The sequence below is a fragment of the Ranitomeya imitator genome, chromosome 6, assembly GCF_032444005.1.
Source record: "Ranitomeya imitator isolate aRanImi1 chromosome 6, aRanImi1.pri, whole genome shotgun sequence".
NCBI classification, from domain to species: Eukaryota; Metazoa; Chordata; class Amphibia; order Anura; family Dendrobatidae; genus Ranitomeya; species Ranitomeya imitator.
Window position 1 is genome coordinate 80,514,121 of NC_091287.1, and position 13,777 is coordinate 80,527,897.

The 13,777-nt window shown below is 39.8% G+C and overlaps 1 protein-coding gene across 4 annotated transcripts in view; it reads right to left on the reverse strand.

The window, feature by feature from the left end:
* Positions 1-8,296: 8,296 nt before the first annotated feature.
* The window catches only part of LOC138641969 (ATP-dependent translocase ABCB1-like), a 434,165-nt gene continuing 428,684 nt past the window's right edge, over positions 8,297-13,777 (reverse strand). For all 4 annotated transcript variants that reach the window (XM_069729815.1, XM_069729814.1, XM_069729817.1 and 1 more), the window contains one exon: positions 8,297-8,600. In XM_069729815.1, coding sequence (XP_069585916.1) covers positions 8,400-8,600 — 201 coding nt within the window. In that variant the 3' untranslated portion in view covers positions 8,297-8,399. The remainder of the gene's footprint in view (positions 8,601-13,777) is intronic.

Here is a 13,777-nt window from a genome sequence, read left to right on the forward strand (position 1 = left end):
CCTATTTTTCTATCTTCAGGCTAGCTAGTTTCTTAGGCTGTGCCGAGTTGCCTAGGTAGTTGTTAGGCGCAATCCACAGCCGCTTTTAGTTGTGTTTAGGATAGGATCAGGTGTGCAGTCTACAGAGTTTCCACGTCTCAGAGCTCGTTCTTGTATTTTTGGGTATTTGTCAGATCACTGTGTGCGCTCTGATCGCTAAGCACACTGTGTTTCTGGATTGCCTTCATAACACCTGTCATTAGCAAACATAACAATATACTACGTGGGCTGTTATATACTACGTGGGCTGTGCTATATACTACGTGGGCTGTTACATACTACGTGGCTGTGTTATATACTGCGTGGGCTGTTATATACTATGTGGGCTGTGCTATATACTACGTGGGCTGTTATACACTACGTGGGCTGTGCTATATACTACGTGGGCTGTTATATACTACATGGGCTTTGTTATATACTGCGTGGGCTGTTACAGTTTGGGCCAGAAATATTTGGACAGTGACACAATTTTCGCGAGTTGGGCTCTGCATGCCACCACATTGGATTTGAAATGAAACCTCTACAACAGAATTCAAGTAAGGAAACAGGAACACATGGGCTACTTGCACAGTGAACAAGTCTGTATGATCATGTTCACACACCACCAAGAAACCTGAAGACACAAAAGAGAATAGTAAAACCAAAAACACTCAGTTTGAAAAAATGTTGCAGTAATCCGCAAGTGCTAGTAAAAGATGTAAAAAACAGGGTATTTGGTTGATACGTTTTTTGCAAAAAATGTATACTAAGCTGCTCTACCAATCTTCACGGTATACCCTTATCAGAGCAGTCCTAACTAATGTATGCAATCCCTATCTGATGTATTTAAAAACCTGATCATCTGTATATAACCTGTGTGAACAGGGTTCAGAGAGGAAAAATCCATGTGTGCATACAGGGTAGAACAGCTTTTGTGCAGATAGCCCAAGAGGAGTGGTGGAACTCCCCAGTCTTGTAGACACAAGAGAACAATTATGGAAACAGGAACACATGGGCTACTTGCACAGTGAACAAGTCTGTATGATCATGTTCACACACCACCAAGAAACCTGAAGACACAAAAGAGAATAGTAAAACCAAAAACACTCAGTTTGAAAAAATGTTGCAGTAATCCGCAAGTGCTAGTAAAAGATGTAAAAAACAGGGTATTTGGTTGATACGTTTTTTGCAAAAAATGTATACTAAGCTGCTCTACCAATCTTCACGGTATACCCTTATCAGAGCAGTCCTAACTAATGTATGCAATCCCTATCTGATGTACTTAAAAACCTGATCATCTGTATATAACCTGTGTGAACAGGGTTCAGAGAGGAAAAATCCATGTGTGCATACAGGGTAGAACAGCTTTTGTGCAGATAGCCCAAGAGGAGTGGTGGAACTCCCCAGTCTTGTAGACACAAGAGAACAATTATGGAAACAGGAACACATGGGCTACTTGCACAGTGAACAAGTCTGTATGATCATGTTCACACACCACCAAGAAACCTGAAGACACAAAAGAGAATAGTAAAACCAAAAACACTCAGTTTGAAAAAATGTTGCAGTAATCCGCAAGTGCTAGTAAAAGATGTAAAAAACAGGGTATTTGGTTGATACGTTTTTTGCAAAAAATGTATACTAAGCTGCTCTACCAATCTTAACGGTATACCCTTATCAGAGCAGTCCTAACTAATGTATGCAATCCCTATCTGATGTATTTAAAAACCTGATCATCTGTATATAACCTGTGTGAACAGGGTTCAGAGAGGAAAAATCCATGTGTGCATACAGGGTAGAACAGCTTTTGTGCAGATAGCCCAAGAGGAGTGGTGGAACTCCCCAGTCTTGTAGACACAAGAGAACAATTATGGAAACAGGAACACATGGGCTACTTGCACAGTGAACAAGTCTGTATGATCATGTTCACACACCACCAAGAAACCTGAAGACACAAAAGAGAATAGTAAAACCAAAAACACTCAGTTTGAAAAAATGTTGCAGTAATCCGCAAGTGCTAGTAAAAGATGTAAAAAACAGGGTATTTGGTTGATACGTTTTTTGCAAAAAATGTATACTAAGCTGCTCTACAGACTTGTTCACTGTGCAAGTAGCCCATGTGTTCCTGTTTCCATAATTGTTCTCTTGTGTCTACAAGACTGGGGAGTTCCACCACTCCTCTTGGGCTATCTGCACAAAAGCTGTTCTACCCTGTATGCACACATGGATTTTTCCTCTCTGAACCCTGTTCACACAGGTTATATACAGATGATCAGGTTTTTAAATACATCAGATAGGGATTGCATACATTAGTTAGGACTGCTCTGATAAGGGTATACCGTGAAGATTGGTAGAGCAGCTTAGTATACATTTTTTGCAAAAAACGTATCAACCAAATACCCTGTTTTTTACATCTTTTACTAGCACTTGCGGATTACTGCAACATTTTTTCAAACTGAGTGTTTTTGGTTTTACTATTCTCTTTTGTGTCTTCAGGTTTCTTGGTGGTGTGTGAACATGATCATACAGACTTGTTCACTGTGCAAGTAGCCCATGTGTTCCTGTTTCCATAATTGTTCTCTTGTGTCTACAAGACTGGGGAGTTCCACCACTCCTCTTGGGCTATCTGCACAAAAGCTGTTCTACCCTGTATGCACACATGGATTTTTCCTCTCTGAACCCTGTTCACACAGGTTATATACAGATGATCAGGTTTTTAAATACATCAGATAGGGATTGCATACATTAGTTAGGACTGCTCTGATAAGGGTATACCGTGAAGATTGGTAGAGCAGCTTAGTATACATTTTTTGCAAAAAACGTATCAACCAAATACCCTGTTTTTTACATCTTTTACTAGCACTTGCGGATTACTGCAACATTTTTTCAAACTGAGTGTTTTTGGTTTTACTATTCTCTTTTGTGTCTTCAGGTTTCTTGGTGGTGTGTGAACATGATCATACAGACTTGTTCACTGTGCAAGTAGCCCATGTGTTCCTGTTTCCATAATTGTTCTCTTGTGTCTACAAGACTGGGGAGTTCCACCACTCCTCTTGGGCTATCTGCACAAAAGCTGTTCTACCCTGTATGCACACATGGATTTTTCCTCTCTGAACCCTGTTCACACAGGTTATATACAGATGATCAGGTTTTTAAATACATCAGATAGGGATTGCATACATTAGTTAGGACTGCTCTGATAAGGGTATACCGTGAAGATTGGTAGAGCAGCTTAGTATACATTTTTTGCAAAAAACGTATCAACCAAATACCCTGTTTTTTACATCTTTTACTAGCACTTGCGGATTACTGCAACATTTTTTCAAACTGAGTGTTTTTGGTTTTACTATTCTCTTTTGTGTCAACAGAATTCAAGTGCAGATTGTAATGTTTAATTTGAAGGGTTGAACAAAAATATCTGATAGAAAATGTAGGAATTGTACACATTTCTTTACAAACACTCCACGTTTTAGGAGGTCAAAAGTAATTGGACAAATAAACATAACCCAAACAAAATATTTTTATTTTCAATATTTTGTTGCAAATCCTTTGGAGGCAATCACTGCCTTAAGTCTGGAACCCATGGACATCACCAAACGCTGGGTTTCCTCCTTCTTAATGCTTTGCCAGGCCTTTACAGCCGCAGCCTTCAGGTCTTGCTTGTTTGTGGGTCTTTCCGTCTTAAGTCTGGATTTGAGCAAGTGAAATGCATGCTCAATTGGGTTTAGATCTGGAGATTGACTTGGCCATTGCAGAATGTTCCACTTTTTGGCACTCATGAACTCCTGGGTAGCTTTGGATGTATGCTTGGGGTCATTGTCCATCTGTACTATGAAGCGCCGTCCAATCAACTTTGCAGCATTTGGCTGAATCTGGGCTGAAAGTATATCCCGGTACACTTCAGAATTCATCCGGCTACTCTTGTCTGCTCTTATGTCATCAATAAACACAAGTGACCCAGTGCCATTGAAAGCCATGCATGCCCATGCCATCACGTTGCCTCCACCATGTTTTACAGAGGATGTGGTGTGCCTTGGATCATGTGCCGTTCCCTTTCTTCTCCAAACTTTTTTCTTCCCATCATTCTGGTACAGGTTGATCTTTGTCTCATTTGTCCATAGAATACTTTTCCAGAACTGAGCTGGCTTCTTGAGGTGTTTTTCTGCAAATTTAACTCTGGCCTGTCTATTTTTGGTATTGATGAATGGTTTGCATCTAGATGTGAACCCTGTGTATTTACTGTCATGGAGTCTTCTCTTTACTGTTGACTTAGAGACAGATACACCTACTTCACTGAGAGTGTTCTGGACTTCAGTTGATGTTGTGAACGGGTTCTTCTTCACCAAATTAAGTATGCGGCGATCATCCACCACTGTTGTCATCCGTGGACGCCCAGGCCTTTTTGAGTTCCCAAGCTCACCAGTCAATTCCTTTTTTCTCAGAATGTACCCAACTGTTGATTTTGCTACTCCAAGCATGTCTGCTATCTCTCTGATGGTTTTTTTCTTTTTTTTCAGCCTCAGGATGTTCTGCTTCACCTCAATTGAGAGTTCCTTTGACCGCATGTTGTCTGCTCACAGCAACAGCTTCCAAATGCAAAACCACACACCTGGAATCCACCCCTGATCTTTTAACTACTTCATTGATTACAGGTTAACGAGGGAGATGCCTTCAGAGTTAATTGCAGCCCTTAGAGTCCATTGTCCAATTACTTTTGGTCCCTTGAAAAAGAGGACGCTATGCATTACAGAGCTATGATTCCTAAACCCTTTCTCCGATTTGGATGTGGAAACTATCATATTGCAGCTGGGAGTGTGCACTTTCAGCCCATATTATATATATAATTGTATTTCTGAACATGTTTTTGTAAACAGCTAAAATAACAAAACTTGTGTCACTGTCCAAATATTTCTGGCCCTAACTGTATATACTACGTGGGCTGTTATATACTGCGTGGGCTGTTATATACTACGTGGGCTTTGTTATATACTGCGTGGGCTGTTATATACTATGTGGGCTGTGTTATGTACTACGTGGGCTGTTATATACTATGTGGGCTGTGTTATATACTGTGTGGGCTGTTATATACTATGTGGGCTGTGCTATATACTATGTGGGTTGTTATATACTACGTGGGCTGTGCTATATACTACTTGGGCTGTTACATACTATGTGGCTGTGTTATATACTACGTGGGCTGTTAAATACTACGTGGGGTGTGTTACATACTGCGTGGGCTGTTATATACTACGTGAGCTGTGTTATATACTGTGTGGGCTGTTATACACTACGTGGGCTGTTTTATACTGCGTGGGCTGTTATATACTGCGTGGGCTATTATATACTACGTGGGCTGTGTTATATACTGCGTGGGCTGTTATATACTACATGGGCTGTGTTATACACTGCGTGGGCTGTTATACACTAGGCTGTGTTATATTCTGTGTGGGCTGGTATATACTATGTGGGCTGTGCTATATACTATGTGGGCTGTTATATACTACGTCGGCTGTGTTATATATAGTATGTGGGCTGTTATATACTACGTGGGCTGTTATATACTACTTGGGCTGTGTTATATACTGTGTGGGCTGTTATATACTGCGTGGGCTATTATATACTGTGTGGGCTGTTATATACTACGTGGGCTCTGTTATATACTGTGTGGGCTGTTATATACTATGTGGACTGTGTTATATACTGCGTGGGCTGTTATATACTACGTGGGCTGTGTTATATACTGTGTGGGCTGTTATATACTATGTGGGCTGTGTTATATACTACGTGGGCTGTTATATACTACGGGGGCTATGTTATATACTATGTGGGCTGTTATATACTATGTGGCTGTGTTATATACTATGTGGGCTGTTATATACTACATGGGCTGTGCTATATACTATGTGAGCTGTTAAATACTACGTGGGCAGTGTTATATACTAGGTGGGCTGTGTCATATACTACGTGGGCTGTTATATACTTCATGTACTGTATTAAGTTTGAAAGGAATGCGGCCCATCAGCTTAAAATTTTTTATGTGCAGCCCATTTACTCTGCCGAGTTTGAGACCCCTGGTTTAGTGTAATACAACCCATAGTTTTCCACATAGTATAATCTACGCCATAGTCCTACACAAAGTATAATGCACCCCCATAGTCTTCCATATAGTATAATATATTTCCCATAGTCCTCAATACAGTATAATGCAGGTCCCATATAGTATAATGCACTACCCATGGTTCTTGATAGCGTATAATGCAACCCTCATATGCTATAATGCAACCCATAGACCTCAATAGAGCATAATTCAGCCCCCTAATAGAAAATAATGTGCCCCCCCTCAGAGTATTATGCATCCACCCCATAGAATATAATGAAATCCCCCTCAGAGTATAATGCAGCCCCATCATAGAGTATAATGCAGCCCCTTCATAGTAAAATGTAGCCCCCCTTAGAGTATAATGCAGTCCCCTCATAGAGTATAATGCAACCCCCCACACACACAGTGTAATGCAGCCCCCTACACACAGTATAATGCAGGCCCAACTCAGTATATTGCAGCCTCCCATGCAAACTATAATGCAGCCCCCCACACACAGTATAATGCAGCTCTTCACACACAATATAATGCAGCCCCTCCTCTCACACAGTATAAGCATACATACATACACACTATAATGCAGCTCTACAGTCCAGCATTATTACACACAGCATAATGCAGATGCACACAGTATAATGCAGACCCCCACACACAGTAAAATGCATGCATACACACACACAGTATAATGGAGACCCCCCTACACACATACACAGTATAATGCAGCCCCACAGTCCAGCAGTATTACACACACAGTATAATGCAGACACACACACAGAAACAATATTTACCATTCCCCTCTGGCTTCTGTAGCTCACCTCATCAGCTTCACTGCTGGCACAGCTTGGCGTGCTCTGAAGTGAAGTCATTGTGCGCCCGCTTCGTCAGAAGTAGAGGAGGAATTATGGGAGAGGGAGCGTCATGTGATGCTCTCTCCTCCATCATTGCTTTCAACTGGATTGGCATTGATGCTGACAAGTTGAATGCGCAATGCGGGTGGAGGGCTGCCCGGCACCTGGCTCCTCTTCCTCATGGGCCAAATAGTGGCTGGGGGCCCCTGGGGGAGCATGAACCCTAGGTAGATACCTAGTCTGCCTGCGACCGGCCCTGCCAAAGGGAACTCACAACATAGACTGACTGTTCAAACCAAGTACAGGTGCTCAGTGCATCATGGCATGCCCAAATATATAACTCCAGGAGAGGAGAGGAAGAGGTGAGTGGTGAGGTGAGTAAAAGTATTTTTTTACTTTTTACATATTATGTTTATTATGCGCTAGGGTATTGAGAGACCCCAGAGCATAATAAAGGAAACTAAATTCACAGCAAACTTACTTTCTGGGAAAAACTGAATGAAAAGGTAAATTTGAACACAAGGCATCAATTTACCATAGTAACTGAGAGACCCAACTGAAGGAAAAGTAGGGGAATGCACCCTACATGGCTCACTCATCACGTGTGCTAAGACACTGAAGGGGCACACTAACGTAATATTAACATCAAGTGTCCAATGCATGCAGAATGCCATGGAGGGACAGATCACAACACAGGAATCAACCACTACAATTCCCATTCTAAAGCCCAATTTCATACTATCTCTCTGTATTTATAGTGCCACAATGACGCCACCCAAAAAATATGCTAAACAAAAAAATGGGTGTCCCATACAAAAAAGAGTGACTATAACAGGACTTCATAGCAATGGTGTCCCCACTTTCACATACAACAATAATCCTACTTTACTACCTCCATATATTAATAGTGCTCACTTAATGGCCCCACAGTGATAGTGTCCTGACTCTAATTATAATTGCCTTGACAAAATGCAGCACCACACCAAAAGTAATTGTGGCACAGTTGAGTGCAAAACAGTGATGTTATTAGAACCTGAGAATGAACCTATAGCTAAAAGTGGCATTTTCAAGGATACCCAGTAGAGATGGGCAAAAAGATTTGCACCACATTGGTCCACTGTCAACTTCAGTACTCCCTTGCAGTTGTACCACAACAGAGTGAATCTTTTTGCTAATTTCTAATATGCAATGATGGAAAAGTCACGAATGGATTTATGCTTCCTGTTTAGGTTGAATGACATTATACTTCTTGCAGTATTTGTTACAATTTTTTTATGATCGATCAGACAACAGATCCTTATAATTTCCATTTGAATAAAACGGATGCCAGAAGTTATGAACTTATATTTTATTTCAGAATGTTGGGGACTATGGTGAATATTCCTGCTTTAGTTATAGTAACAGATTTTACCAGATCATACATTATATGATCCTACCTAGACTTGTAAGACTTGGGAGTTAACAAAAGCATAGTATTCGCCGTGTTTGGCCAATAGCTGGCTATGAGAGCCGCATTCTACCACTCTGCCATTTTTTATCACTGCAATAATGTCAGCATTCTCGATTGTGCTTAGATGGTGAGCAATCACTATACATGTTCGTCCACGCCTGGCATTATCCAGAGCTTGCTGCACAATCTGTAAAACATAAAAAGAAGCTCTCAGCTGAGACATTGATTTACAATCGTAACAATGCAAATATGATGTGGTTTAGATAAGTAAAGAATTGATTGTGGGCTATGCAAAACTGTCAAGATGTATATATTGAAATGTTTAAGTATTGAGCAGAATTTCCGTCCATGATTGAAACAAACAGCACACGGAAGTGACAGGGATTCTATCCAAATGCTCTCTTTTCACATCACCCAATCCCACTACATCCATTTACATCTTGGACCCAATCAATGACTTATAATTTGATCCAAGATAAAAAAGGATATATGAAAGGTGAGATTGGCTATAATAAGTATGTGCGCGTATGTGATTTGAGCCCTTAATCCTAAGAACCTGTGAAAAAAAACACATTTCTGTTTCATACATAGAAACCTATGAACATCTCATTATACATCACCACATTTTTTGGACTACAAGGTGCACTTTTTAGCAAAAAACATCTTGCTAAAAAGTCCTTGCATATAATAGTCCAGAGGCAGCTCTCCACGCTTGTCCGATGCAGTGTCAGACCTGGGAGTACAGTCAGAGACCTGTTGCTCCACTGATGACTGACAGCAGAGCACAGCGATATACATGGCTCCGCAATGCTTACTCTCCATGCTGGACACGGACCTCTTGCAAGGAAGAAAAGAAAACAGATCGTTCAATCTGCCAAACACTCCTCTGCTCCTGTGCTGAGCTTATGCATACATACCGTGGGGAAAATAAGTATTTGATACCCTGCCGATTTTGCAAGTTTTCCCACCTACCAAGAATGGAGAGGTCTATAATTTTTATTGTAGGTACACTTCAACTATGAAAGAAAGAATCTAAAAATAAAAAACAGAAAATCACGTTGTATGAGTTTTAAATAATTAAATTGTATTTTACTGCATGAAATAAGTATCTCATCACCTACCAACCTGCAAGAATTCCGGCTCTCACAAACCTGATAGTTTTTATTTAAGAAGCCATCCTACTCTGCACTCATTACCTGCATTAATTGCACCTGTTTGAACTCTTTGCCTGTATAAAATACACCTGTCCGCACACTCAATCAATTACACTCCAACCTCTCCTCCATGGTCAAGACCAAAGAGCTGTTTAACAAAAAAACCCTGTTTGGGAGAGAAGAACAGACAAATCGCGGCGCCCTAAGTGCGTAAACACAATATTATAGTCTTTTAAAGGGTGCACAATTTTATGCACTCACCTGATAAAAGACTAAAATGGCTTTAGATCGTGTATCCTCCAAATTCCCTCTGAGATACTTTTCAATATACAGGGCTTGCAGCTTGCCTCGGGTGGATCCAAGTGAGAGAGCCAGAGTAAGACTCACACAGGATGAGTAGTTCAAGAAAAGCACATCCAGCCCATGAATGGCAGCGCTTCCCAGGACTCACATTCAAAGATGATATTTCATATTTTTTTATTTCATAACTTAAAATAGAAGAGATACAACGCGTTTCGGATACAGTATATATCCTTCTTCAGGTATCATAAAAACACCGTACAAATCCTACTAGTATAAAATTCAATTACACTTATATATAGTATCACACCTTTTATCCCAGTCTCAGAAACTTGATTTGGGGTGTGGACCAAGTTCAGGAAAACACCCACTGATTGATACAGCCTTGTTAACATTGATGCAAGAAAGAGAGAGAAAAAATAATAATAAAAATAAATAAAAAAATAAAAAAATATATCAAAGGGGAAAAAAAAAAAAAAACACAAGAAGAAAAAAAAAAATCACAAGAAAAAAAAAAAAAAAAAATCCTCTAAACTCTCTCTATGATATCATTCAATCCATTTGGAAATAATGTTCCCAAACGATATATCCAAAACGTTTCTTTCCTGTTTAAAAGAGCATTCCTGTTTGCAACTCCAGAGGGTATCTGCTCCACTGGAGTTACTTTTATGTTAAAAATTTTATTATGTTTAAGTAGTAGATGCCTTGAGAGACTATGTTTTAAAAAGCCATTTTTTGCTCTATTTCTGTGGCCATTAATGCGGGACCGCAGTGTCTGTACAGTGCGTCCCACATACTGCAAACCACAACTGCATGTGATGACATATACAACATGATCACTACTACAGGTGAGTCTTTGTGAGATTTCAAAGACATCACCAGTATTATTGCATTTAATAGTTTTAGCCCCATGATCTAGGATCCCACAGGTGCAACATTTTTTGGAGTTACATTTAAAAACTCCGGTGCCTTGAAGAACTCCACATAAAGTTTGATCCTTATTTTTATAAATGTTTTTTCATAAATACATATAGAAGGGGTAAAACTTTGAAAAATTTGGTGGCCCCCAGTAAATTAAAAAAACAGTTGGATCCAAAAAGAAAAAACATTTATAAAAATAAGGATCAAACTTTATGTGGAGTTCTTCAAGGCACCGGAGTTTTTAAATGTAACTCCAAAAAATGTTGCACCTGTGGGATCCTAGATCATGGGGCTAAAACTATTAAATGCAATAATACTGGTGATGTCTTTGAAATCTCACAAAGACTTACCTGTAGTAGTGATCATGTTGTATATGTCATCACATGCAGTTGTGGTTTGCAGTATGTGGGACGCACTGTACAGACACTGCGGTCCCGCATTAATGGCCACAGAAATAGAGCAAAAAATGGCTTTTTAAAACATAGTCTCTCAAGGCATCTACTACTTAAACATAATAAAATTTTTAACATAAAAGTAACTCCAGTGGAGCAGATACCCTCTGGAGTTGCAAACAGGAATGCTCTTTTAAACAGGAAAGAAACGTTTTGGATATATCGTTTGGGAACATTATTTCCAAATGGATTGAATGATATCATAGAGAGAGTTTAGAGGATTTTTTTTTTTTTTTTTTTTTTTTCTTGTGATTTTTTTTTTCTTCTTGTGTTTTTTTTTTTTTTTTTTCCCTTTGATATATTTTTTTATTTTTTTATTTATTTTTATTATTATTTTTTCTCTCTCTTTCTTGCATCAATGTTAACAAGGCTGTATCAATCAGTGGGTGTTTTCCTGAACTTGGTCCACATCCCAAATCAAGTTTCTGAGACTGGGATAAAAGGTGTGATACTATATATAAGTGTAATTGAATTTTATACTAGTAGGATTTGTACGGTGTTTTTATGATACCTGAAGAAGGATATATACTGTATCCGAAACGCGTTGTATCTCTTCTATTTTAAGTTATGAAATAAAAAAATATGAAATATCATCTTTGAATGTGAGTCCTGGGAAGCGCTGCCATTCATGGGCTGGATGTGCTTTTCTTAAAAGAGCTGTTTAAGGATACCAAGGACAAAATTGTAGACCTGCACAAGGCTAGTATGGGCTGCAGGACAATAGGCAAGCAGCTTGGTGAGAGGGCAATAACTGGTAACACAATTATTAGAAAATGGAACAAACACAAGATTGTTAATTTTGTCAAGATTGCCCAGACTGTCAAGCTTCCTAGGTCTGGGCCTCAATGCAAGATCTCGCCTCGTGGGGTAAGAATGATTCTGAGAAAGGTCAGGAAATAGGAAAATACTACACGGCAGGACCTAGTCAAATGACCCGAAGAGAGCTGGAACCACAGTGTCAAACATTACCATTAGTAACATACTTCGTCGTCATGGATTAATATTCTGCAGGACAAGCAAGATCTCCCATGTCCAGGCCTCTTTGAAGTTCACCAATGACCATCTGGATGATCCAAAGATGCATGGGAGAAGGTCTTGTTGTTAGATGAGACCAAAATAGAAATTTTTGCTATTAACTCCATACGCTGTGTTTGGAGGTAGAAGAAGGATGAGTACAACCTAAAGAACAACGTCTCAACCATGAAGCATGGTGGGGAAAACATCATACTTTGGGGGTGCTTTTCTGCAAAGGGGACAGGATGACTGCACTATATTGAAAGGAGGATGGATGGGGTCATGTATTGTTTACTTTCCTCCCTAACATGAAGATAGGTCACAGCTGATTCTTCCAGCTTAACAATGACCCAAAACACACAGCCAAGGCAACTAAGGAGTGGCTCCGTAAGAAGCATTTCAAGGTCGTGGAGTGGCCTAGCCAGTCTCCAGACCTGAACCCAATAGAATTTCTTTGGAGGGAGCTGAAACTCAATGCTTCCCAGCGACAGTCTCAAAGCCTAAAAGATCTAGAGAAGATCTGTATGGAGGAGAGGGACAAAAGTCATTCTACAGTAGGTGCAATCTTGGTCAAGAACTACAGGAAATGTCTGACCTCTTCAATTGCAAGCAAAGGTTTATGAACCAAATATCACGTTCTCTTTTTCTATTGTATCAAATGCTTATTTCATGCAATAAAATGCAAATTAATAAAAAAAAATCATCTAATGACAGTTTAAATGTACCTACATTAAAAATGACAGACCTCTCCATTCTTTGTAGGTGGGAAAACTTGCAAAATCTGCAGTGTGTCAAATACTTATTTTCCCACTGTATATTCAATTGGACAGTATATCATCATTATATCAGTTGGACAGTTCATGATTAGTAGCATCAGAAGTAAAACCAGCCCATGCGAATGATGTGAGTGATTCTGTTCTATATGAGCCAAGAAAAGACTTAATGAGGTATTGTAACAGAAGGAAATTGAAAGTGGATGGATTCTGATCAGAAACAATATGTAAAAATCGTGTCTAGTAGAGCAAGATGAGAGGTTAAAGAGGATATCCGAAACTTTGAAAAAAAAAGTGCCTAAACACTAACAGGGAGGTAGTTGCTATCTACCTGCTTGTTGTGTTCGACACCGTACTTCGCCGGCACAGAGTGGTCACCAGCAATTCAGCTGCTCCCTGTCAAGTAGCTCTTTTTCTTCTGAGCTACTCTGTCAACGAGGCATCACTGCTGACATCATACTGATTGACAGTCGGCTCCTTCAGTTATGCATAGGGGAGCCAACTGTCAATCAGCATGATGTTGGCAATTTCGCCCTGTCAACATAGCAGAGCGGAAAAGAAGCCGCCATTCTGTTGACATGACCTCAACAGAAACAGCTGTGACTGCTCTGTGTCGGTGAAGAAAGGCGCTGAGCACAAAAGCTAGTTACCAACCACCTGCCTGTTAGAGTAAAAAATATGTGTCTAAGCACTAAGTCCACAATATCCCCTTTAAGGATGACTTTATCTGTATTATACAATCCCTTTGAG